The sequence below is a fragment of the Ahaetulla prasina genome, chromosome 7 (assembly GCF_028640845.1).
Source record: "Ahaetulla prasina isolate Xishuangbanna chromosome 7, ASM2864084v1, whole genome shotgun sequence".
Classification (NCBI taxonomy): domain Eukaryota; kingdom Metazoa; phylum Chordata; class Lepidosauria; order Squamata; family Colubridae; genus Ahaetulla; species Ahaetulla prasina.
Genome location: NC_080545.1, coordinates 83,736,035 through 83,747,281, shown reverse-complemented (window position 1 = coordinate 83,747,281; position 11,247 = coordinate 83,736,035). Strand labels below are relative to the sequence as shown.

Below are 11,247 nucleotides of genomic sequence, written 5' to 3'. Positions count from 1 at the left end.
ATCATCTAGGACTAGCTCGCCCATTGTTTTTACTCCATTTTGCTACTCTGCAGAGGAACATACAACATACCTGGCATTTGAGAACCATTTCTCAGTTATTCATCACCCAACATGACATCACCTTGTTGGTCGATCATCTAGATTGCACAAGCGGCTTGTTTTGAAAGGTAGACATAGTGAAGTCAATAGGATGGCTTGCTGGATGGATAATTTTCTCCAACTTGGTGGCTGTTGGATACGGGATTACCAGTGTCAGCATGCCTAAACCCATACTGGGAAGTCCTCACATTTGAAGGCTGAGATTGCAGAAAACGGACAGGTGACCTTTGATTTATGAGTGCTTTTAAATGTGGAATGGTCATTTGATGCTGTTCGTTTAAATTATTTTATGCATCAAATTTATATTAGCTGCCCATCTTACAAATGTTGATTCTAGAGAGCGTACGATTAAAAAAAATTAAAAACAAAAATCTATAATTAAACCATGGGAGAGTGATTTCAAGATCTTACTTAAATACAATATAGCCTTTTTACAGGATCCCAATGCTTCACAGACTAAGCCTGACAAAACCAGGTTTTAAAGGATTTCTGAAAAAAATCAGAAAGGCTTGGACGTCAATCTCATTGGGGGAATGATATTCCATGGCAGAGAAGGCTCACCTCCTGGGTCCCGTCAAGGGATGATATGCACTTACTTTTCCTACCGGTTCGCAAATGTGCAACCCACCCACCTCGTCCATGCATGTGCTTTTCTGGCGCCTGCACCTTCCGTGCATACGCCCAGCCTCAAAAACATGCCTAAATAGGATGGCAGAGAGCCAGGGTGGGTGGAATTTCTGCTACAGAAATTCACCCGCAATTTCTGTTACAGATTCAGGCAAACTGGTCTGAACCGGCTGAATGCCATCTCTGGTCCCATCTATTATTGCAATTTATGTTTTGTCTTTCTGGTTACATGAATTTCTTTAGGGTGCTGTGGTCCTCCTTTAAAGCTCCCTGATTCCACCCCTCAGTATCAGATTTCTCAGGATCATGTAAAAGTTGTTCTGACTCCTGTTTGATGGTTCAGTTCTGGCTCAAGTAGACTCCATTGCTTATTCTGGACTAGGGCAAGTTAGGCTAGTTAGCTGACCTAAGCTTTCCTTTCATATCATTGCATATGTAGTCTTGCACACGGTCTTCTTTCCATGTTGCTCTAGTTATGGCTGTCTTCAAAAGGCAGGAAAGTTAGGGCTGCTAACTTTCATTATGGGAAAAAGAAGCTAGGTTCAGCCTTCAAAACAAATGCATCGCGTCATCTCTCATTTCCAGGATAAGGTCCCTTACTCAAGAGAGAAATGAGGTTGTATATAATATTGGTGTACGGGTTGTCAGCTTGTATGAGTCAGGAAGTCTTCCTTGGAGTTCAACGCCCTTCCTCTCCACCTTGAAACCCTTAAAAGGAATATGGTGGAAATCTCCCAATCCTAGTCACCAAACCTGGATAATAGGATGGAACTGAAAATGAGGTTGGTTTTTTTTTTTTAACCTTTTTGAAGGGTAAAATGATGCTAACATGCACAATAACCACAGCATTCCTGTTCTTCCCACATAGGAAGAACTGTGCACAAAATAATGACTAAAACAGTGCAAAATGCAGCAATGGAGAAAATTGCATGGCTCCCATTATGTCAGGGATCCTTCAATTAAGGAGCTCCTATTAAACTAAACAAACTATATTTTCCAGTAAATGTGTTTGGGAATCAGATGTCCTGTCAAGTTGTCGGGGCAAAAAAGTGGAATTTGACTTGGGTAACAACTGTTTTAATGGATGCCGCTTCTTCCCCTGTGGGCCTTTTTCTCAAACTGCATCCCTTCCCAAAATTCAAGAACCATGAGAGAGAAGACAGCTGTTCCTCCTGGGCTGCTGTCCACTGGCAATTTAGAAACACATTTGTTAAAAGCATCCATTTTCTTTCCCCAAAACTTGGGAGAACCTCTGCATTCATCTCAGCTGGTTACCCAGAAAGAATAACACGTTGGTTGTTCTGCTTTGGGTGTTATGTTTCTCAGACTCAATTGAGCCCTCCTTAGGTGATCCCTGGGCCACTGTGTAATTAGTTTGTCTTGATTATCTTGACAGTTACAGTAAGGCAAATAAAGACAAAGCCAAAATACACCATGGAACAGTAATAAATTGTATTGGTATGCAAAGAATATTCCTGATTTGCAGAATGGCAGAAGTTCAAGACCGCTTAAGAGTGACGGGCGACCGTGGCAGCAGCAACACAGTCAAGAGCCACCGCTTGATCAATTCTATCTCCAGTTGGGGTCAAAAACATCCACTAGAGCACTCCTGCTCAGCCGGCTGAGGAATTCTGGGAGTTGAAGTCCACAAGCCTTAAAAGTTACCAAGGTTGGAGACCCCTGCACTAGAGAACACCTGGTTTCCACATTCTTGCATTTTAATACCTGTGTATTTCAAAATGGCCCAGATCTTTTGTCATTAAGGAGATATGATCCTAAAGTGGGAAAAAGCAGCACAAGCTGGTTGTATATGAAAAAACTGGATCCCCCCCCCGTTTCTTTTGTGGAGGGGTGTGTGATGGTGGTGGATTTTAGCTTCTTTCCCATTTCTTGTACAGGTTAATAGAGGAGTAATTGGCAACATATGTACTTCTAGGAAGGTCTCCTTTCCTGAGGCTCTGTAGCCATTTTACCCCAATCTGGCCACAGCTATCCACCCCTTTTAAATTCCTGGAAAATGGTGTTAAGTGTGGCAGAAACAATTAAGTTTAAGTGTAGTTTTGCCACACAAGTTTCTCAATCCATACAATCAGCATGTAGCATGTTTCTCTCCTCTCGGCCCTAATGTTGTGCCCCCACTCCAATACATCTCTAATTAGAGGTCCAAATTAAAATTGAATCAGAACTCCAAGCCAAATTAGAATATCTCTGACAGACCTCAATTCTAAATAGTGGGTGCCAAGCATTATACGTTTTATATACCTTGGGCCTTTTCAAACTGCTGAGCTGAAATGTATTCTTGAGCAACCTGGGGATAATCATTATGGGAACTTGGGGAAAAAATTGCCAGGCTGTGCCATAGTTTGGTGAGGATGGGAAAATTAAACATTAACAGAGTTGGAAGGGACCTTGTAAGTCATCTAGTCCACACACCCCCGGCCAAGTAGGAGACCCTACACTATTTCTGGCAATGGCAGTTCATCTCTTCTTGAAAGCCTCCAGTGGTGAAGCTCCCACAGCTTTCAAAGGCAAGCTGTTCCATTGGTTGATTGTTCTCCCCTCAGAAAATTTCTCTTTATTTCTTTTTTGAATCTCTCCTTGATCAATTTCCATCCATTATTCTTCGTCTGGCCTTCAGGTGCCTTGAATAATAGCTTGACTCCTTCCTCTCTGTGGCAGCTCCTCAAATATTGGAACATTGCTATCATTATCCTTCTCTTCACTAGACTGGCCATGCCCAGTTCCTGTAACCGTTCTTCACGTTTTAGTCTTTAATTGTTCTTCTCTCTGCATTTTTTCTAGAGTCTCAACATGTCTCTTGAAACCATGGCTATACTATTAGACTAATGAAACTAATTTTGTTCTAGTACACAAAGTTGGGGACGCAATTGACAACTGTCATTTTCTGAGAGTGACATTGTCAATAACAATGGGGACAAGCCACAATCTTAGGCCCCATTTTCCCTGGCCAGAATTGTGTAGAAAAAAAAATGACTTTCTTTCGGGCAAGTATCACAAAGTAAATAGATATTTGATGGGCACCAGAAGTGGAGAGATATCAGCAGCCATGGCTTTGTGTGGTGAAGAAAATTGATTGTGAGAACCAGAAGCATAGGGGACCACTTGTAAAAACTATATTCATAAAGATATACAGATGAGCACATCCTTTGTTGTGCTAAAAAGGCAAGCCAATTCCATCCAACAGATTTTTTTTATAAAGATCTATGTGTCATCTATGATTAAGCACTGGTATAATCAACATGCCTTAAGTACCATACTGGAGGAATGCTGGCTCACAACTCTCTCCCAAGATGGTTCCCACCAGATCTACACATCCTCTGTGTAATAACCACATCCGAGATATTGTAAGAAGTGTGATGTCACAGGACTCATCACTTTGAACATTTCACATCTTGGAATAGGATACTTTAAAGTATATATATATATATAAAAGGACATAACGTCTAATTTTTAAACAAGTTTATAATCTCATGAACTTTGTTAATAAAAAAAGAAACAACTGAACAAAAATGTTTATATTATCAAGGCAAAGTTGAATATATAACACAATTTCTTTGCAATTCATTATCTTGTCAGTAACATGACTCCATCAATTAAACACATATATGTTGAAGGCAGCATATCCACTTGTATTACAGACATCTATTATCTCCCACTGCTAGTCCTTCCAAAAGGAACTCAACATATGTCAGACTATATATGCAAAAGTTGTCTCCTCCTCTATTAAAGTGCAACACATCACTTTCCAAGTAGATTAAAAAAAAAAATCCCCTCTTTATTATGCCCACATGCAGAATATAAACACGGGGAGCCATCCCACTATTTTTCACCCCTATGACAGTCTACTATGCTGTCTTCGTGATTAATTTGATAAAACAGAACTTAGTGTTCTAAGTTCATTATGAACTAAGTCTGATGAAAATAACCAACTGTTTTGGCTGGGATGAATTAACAGCATGTATTTCAGGTTATAGAGCATCTCATTCACTTGAACCAATGTGATCATATCCTTAAAATGATATGTAATGTGACTGATGCAGGTAAGTCAAGCTTATGAGCTGTTTGTATTTAAGGAGATGCTCTTGACAAATTCTAGTTTATTTGTTGAATGCTTGAAAGATACATTACTTCATCTAAGCCAAAAACAGATGGGGAAAAAGTAAAGGCAATTATGTATTAAACTTGGCTCAAATCTTTTAAGATGCAGCATTAATAAGAATGTCCCATGGGTGAAATTACAAACCATCTGTAATAAATTCAGCGTTCTTATTCTGGCAGGAACACTTGATAGTAAATCAGATACATCTCTGCTGAAACACTGGTTATTTCAAATGGAAAAGGTTGATAGATATTCCCCAAACTAACCAGGTTTAAACGTTTGAAAGTACATTCATGTTTTGTAAGATACGATTTAGCAGCAATAATAAATCTAATTACGCTATGCATATTTATGTTAGCCAAACCCTGGAGCAGTAGTAGAAATCTTCTACCACAATGACAAGCCCTTTAAGATTATATTTTCAAAGAAACAATGGAACTCTTGGCAGAGGCATTGGAAATATAATTTATGTGTAAAAAAAAAAATCAAAGTTATGAATGCCAGCTTCCATGCATCCCTTCAATTTAAATTTGCACAACTAAAAAAACTAGGAAACTTGAAAAAACAACAACACAACTGCAGGACTAATTTATTTTTCTCTTGTAAAAGGACTCCGTAGTGATACAGTGAGGCCACACTGGTCCGGTCTTCCTCAAGTCTGACCAAGGCAACTAAAAGTAACTTGAACCTAAATCATCCATTTCCTTAGACCAGAGTTTCCCAATCTTGCCAACTTTAAGGACTTTCAACTTCCAGAAATTCCCCAACCAGCCATGCTTAAAATGAACAAGATTGGGAACTGCCTAAGATAACTGTAAAAGGAGGAGTTCACAACTTTGCCTATTCATATTTGAATTCCTTTGGACAAATACATTTAGTGTTTATATTTTTAAAGTACAACTTTTCGATTTCTACTCTACCTTTTTTTTTTTAAATTTAAAATCAGACAATAGACACACAGTCAGTAACTGCCCCAGCCAGAGGATCACACAGACAGTAAATTGACAAGCAGAGAACGAAACAGAAAAATAAAATTAAAACAAAAACAAAAACAACAAAAACAACCCAACCCTGAAAGATTTAAGAATACCAATGATGACAGGGTTACAGCACTCACCACACGCACTGGAAAAAAAAATCAGTATTCTTATGTTTTACGCTTTGACACTATAAAGTTCGGAAATGCTTTTATTCTCGTTTTTAAAAAAATGTCGACAGACAGCCATTTTGTTCAGAAGGTAACAGCTTCCTTTATAAATGGAAAAAAAGTAAAAAACGTTTCGTTACAAAAACAGCACCGGTTGCACTGATAAAGACTGAGTGTTTGGCAAGAGAAGAGTTTGTCTTGGTAACTTTGGCAGCCCCCAACCATCCCACTGCCCAATTTCTCTGCTCTGTCACGTTTTCCAGAGGAGAATGCATTCGATATGCAGGAGTCTGCTTTTACTTCTTTTGCTGAAGTAGCATCTCTCGGATTCCAACAACTGTGACAAAAATGCATCCTATTTCCATTTGATAAGGTCACTCCAGGATTCTATGCTATGGCGATCATCTACTTGTATGAGATTAGAAGTTTATTTTAAGTTCAGATACAGAAATTTTCCTGACAGAATATTAGAATTGATAAACAGATGTTTAATACTACTGATGAACGTGGATGTGTATATATTTCCAGCAATCTTTAACCCTCCCCCACCACATTACAAAAAAATGATATCTATTTTGCTGTACTCTTTGTTTCTTTAGCTATTGCAAGTCTTTGGGAGTTCTCAGATAAGTACTTGGCATTCCTACATAAAACAAGGGCCAAAAGTAGTCATTGTAACAAATAATTAAAAAAGAAAGGTGTTTTACATTGACATGTCAATTATAACTGCATAATTCTGAACCTGAAGTTCTCTTTTCCTCTTAAAAAATGTTTGAAATCTGTTTTGATGAAATTAAGAGTGAAAACCTGGATCATTAAAACAATCCAACGAGGCTGGCACAAGAAATTACCTTAATCTTTCAAGCAGCTCTTAATATGTTCAAATTCTCTCTGTGTAGCATCTTTGGAGATCATGGAACATATTTTATTAACAGAAAATCAGCTTTTCAGAGCTTGAAAGAAAAGGAGAACAATTCTCAAAACAGACACCGCCTCATTACCCAGTAAAGATGTATTAACATGGCTAATCTAAATAAAATTCATGTAAAACTGAAGCGAGTAACAAGGCACATTAAAAAAAAAAGAATGCTTTTCCAGAAAAACTTCGTGGGGTATATTTTCTGGACACAAAAGCTTGGTCTTACTTGTAGCAGACCATAAAGATATCAAAACTGAGGAAAGCCATGACTGGTTCAATGAAATATCAGATTACCAGACATAGGTCTGAGCATTTCATTTTGTCTTCCAGTGGAGCCAATGTTGTTTAAATCTACAAGACTGTTAACCTCCTTCTACCTTATGGTAAAAAGGGAGTAAGAATATCATGCTCTTCCAGAATTACTTCTAACCTTACAACCTCCAGAGAGGTCATGATTGAAGCGTCCAGAATTCCCAAATGACATGGCCAACCGGAATAGGATGGTTGTTCTACAAATTCATGGCCAACACCTTGTATTTAAGGTCCACAGTTCCTAGAGATGTGAAGAAAGACAGGCCCTCTTTCCAAATGGCATCAAGATTACCTGCAATATTTTACTGCTGTTAGATTGTTGTTTGCAGTTAAGAACTTGTTTGTGCATTTTTCTCTCTCCCAAGTTTTTATTGAAGGCTTAGATCCATCCTTAAACAAGAGAATCCACGGTAGACGGAAAAGATTTTATACAACAAGGAAAAGAAGAGCAACATGGGAGTTCCAGTCCAGATCTGTGGTAAGAATGGCAAGAATTCAACAGCTGCTATACTAATAAAGAGTAATTTAACAAATTTCTCCCCTTCTGCCCAGAATGTAGTGAATGGAATGCAAACGATTGTACCTATCGCCATTTCTTTGCAGTGGGACCTTTAAGAAGCTCTCGGAATATTATATATATTTTTTGTAACAGATCGTGTTTTGCATTAATGTAGCCCCATGTAGGGGAAGAGTTAAATGCTCAAGAAGCATTAGTATAAACAGGGCAATAAGCACATGAGAATGTAGCAACAACCACAAACTATCTTCTCCATTTTTCACAAAAATTCCTCCTTCAAACAAAACAAAACAAAACAAAAAACTATCAAGGAGAATCTCAGCTAAGTTTTACAAGCAGAAGTAATTTCAACCAGAGATAAGGAAATTCCAGAGCTTTTCCTACAGAGAATGGATTATTTTACAGCAGAGAACAAGGGCAGCTGAAGATCCAACCATATAACTCAATAGGATAAGCACTGGTGGCAAATGTTAGGCCTGAAGGCTGAGATGGTTTTATAGGCAGCATTAAATTCCTACAGTGAGTAATTAGGGATGAAGGAGGAAAACCTGAAAGGAAGCTTTCAAAGCAGCAGGTCCTACCAAAAGATGCTTTTCAAGCAATAGGGCCAAAGATGTGGCTTTGATATGAGACATGGTGTAGTTATGTGTAGTTGCTGTCTATATGCCTTCCGGTGAAGGCAACTTAAGATCACTCAGGTCTCTTCTCTTTTATGTCAAAAAGCATTAACTAGAGGCTCTAGTTGCTTTTAAGCTATCATTACAGATCTCTAAAACCATGGAGGTGCTAACTAAGAGCAATATGAACCCTTCATTAGGAAACTCATAGGAAGAAAGACTGTTTACAATTCAAAGCCAAGCTTATTGATGCCCAGTCCGTTTTCTGAAGCACCTACAAGACCAACATGAGCACCTAATTGGCCCGATTGCATTCTTTCAAAATCGAATGCATGACGTGTCGTGTGAGTTGGCTTTCCAGATCTGAACATAGGCATCTGCTGGGCAGAGGTGAGGCAGCAGGGAAAAGGGGACCTTAGCGATGAAGAATGAAATGTATAGCATCCAGAAAGGAAGGGAAAAAAAACCATCTTTAAGAGTGAGACTATATTGTAGACATTGCATTCTTTGTCAAAGAAGGAGCATATTTAAGCTCTAAAGGTTCCTCATCACCCTGAAGCCTGAAATAAGGAAATTAGTTTAAAGAAGGTAGGAATATAGTAAAACCAAAGAATTTAAGAATAAATTATGCATAGAAGTAGTTGCGCCCTTGGTCAAAATATGTGCTTTCTTCATTAATAGAATTCAAATTTATTTATTTATTTAATCGCATTTTTATACTGCCCTATCTCCCAAGGGACTCAGATTCCTGTTCAGATTCAGATGAATGTTCAGATTCCTAATTAGGCTGTTAATTGCAATATGTTAACTTAATACCATGTAGAGAAGCTATTCCGATCGCTCAATCACTGATGGAGGCTCTGGAACATATCACAATGGATATGATGCAACTCCCCAAGAACCCAGAAAACAGATAAAATGAGAGAAGTGGGGAGGGGGGAAAAAAGGGCACAGTTCAACCAAAAATGCAACAATAGTGTTATAGTAAAGTTGATTAAAATACCAAGAAAACGAGCTGAAGAAACCAGCCACCAGATTTCACAGCTCATTTGGTAAACAAAAGGTGAGGCTCACAATAAGCAGAACAATAAGGAAAACACAGGAACGCATCCCATACTTATTTAACAGAATGCATCACTAAGAAGTGGGGGGACACTTCCCGCCTCTCCTTTAGGATCAACCCTCCTGTAGAGACGTAAGCAGCAAACCTAGCTAAATGGATGTTGGCCAATTGTAAGACACTATTGGAGGACATTGATTTCCCCACGCAGGCCAAAGGTTTCATTACTTGGAAAGTAAAATAAAGGCAAGTGCCCTCGTCACACTTTCTAGTCTTGGCAAATTTCAGAGCAGACACAACCCAGAGCCACCGGGAAAGTACTGTGCGGCATATATTCCGACGGAGAAAGGCAGTAAGAAGATGAATGCAGGCATTATCGACTGGAGGAACTACCAGTTTATGTTCATTTGTTTATAAAAAGGTGCACCAAGGGTGTTTCCTCCCCCTCCCCTTTTCATATGCTTTATTATTCTCATGACTCCTTGAACTGGGAGGGCCTGACCCCGTGGCAGGCTGCTGTGGAGAAGCAGTGCTGGCTTCAGTCACGATGATTCCTCAAGTGCATTGACAACTTGCTCCAGGATGTCTGGGCAGTGATCGGCTATCTGCTGGAGAATGGCATTCGCAAACTCTTGTAGCTCTGCGCTGTCCTTCTCGGCCTTTTCCAGCTCGTTGTGAAGCTACAAGGAAAGAGAGAGAGAAAAAGAAAACTTTCAGTCCCTGCACTCGGGTTCATTAAACGGCCAAATCAAGATTCAATTTTCCCTCTAAGGGTTGTTAAAAAAAATAAAAGGGCCTTTCCCAGGTTATTTGGAGACAATTATATAATCTGAATATACACTGAAATCAACTGCAGCTCCTTGTTCCATTAGATACGGGTAGTCCTCAATTTGCTACAGTTTGCTCCTTTAAGACTTGTGGACTTCAACTCCCAGAGTTCCTCAGCCAGCAAGTCTTCCACCACAAGTCTTAAAGGAGTCAAGTTTGCAGACCCCTGGCCTAGTTCAACCTTACAATGGCATTGAAAAAAATGACTTACAACTGTTTTTCATACTTACAACTGAAGGAACATCCCCATCGTCATGTGATCAAAATTCAGACACTTGGCAACTGATTCGTATTTATGACAGTTGCAGTGTCCTGGGGTCATGTGTTCACCCTTGTGACCTTCTGACAAGCAAAGCCAAGGGTGAAGCCAGATTCACTTAACAACCATGTTACTAACTTAGTAACTGCCATGATAACAACTGTGGCTACAAAGGTCATAAAATGTATTTAAAACAGTGTTAACAAATATGAAGTATCTACATGTCAGTCCAAAATATATTTCTAAATGTATAATTTTATTATGGCATTCATAAATGTTTTGTAGAGATACTATATTGAAAAACTGGTATAGTTAAAAGTAAAGCCAAGCTACACGGAGGGACCACAGTATTTTATGCAAAGACATCTATGATTTTGACCGATTTTAAATTGTGGCTGATGAAAATATGGCATCTCCAGTGAAGTCTCTCTGTGAATCTGGAGCACCAGGAACTGGCAGAAAAACTTGGTTATTTAGACACTTTTTAGTTTGGATTCAAATCTAGATTTTGCACAAAAACAGAATTTGGTCACTGAATTTTTGCAGCAACATAGAGAAACTGAGATATTACTCATATTCCAGAATGGCTTTTAATGTAACAATTTATCATATTCACAGGACTATCTATCTTTAATGGATTCATAGCAAATTATAAACATACAACATTCATAAAAGGACAAAACAAATTCCACCAATACAACCCACCCTTTGGCACCAGATCATATATATATTGGGTTTTTTT

At 38.8% G+C, this 11,247-nt stretch overlaps 1 protein-coding gene across 7 annotated transcripts in view; it reads right to left on the bottom strand.

Moving 5' to 3' along the window:
• Window positions 1–4,247: 4,247 nt before the first annotated feature.
• ERC1 (ELKS/RAB6-interacting/CAST family member 1) overlaps window positions 4,248–11,247 on the bottom strand; it is a 176,379-nt gene continuing 169,379 nt past the window's right edge. For all 7 annotated transcript variants that reach the window (XM_058189594.1, XM_058189593.1, XM_058189595.1 and 4 more), the window contains one exon: window positions 4,248–10,098. In XM_058189594.1, the coding sequence (XP_058045577.1) occupies window positions 9,961–10,098 (138 nt within the window). In that variant the 3' untranslated portion in view covers window positions 4,248–9,960. The remainder of the gene's footprint in view (window positions 10,099–11,247) is intronic.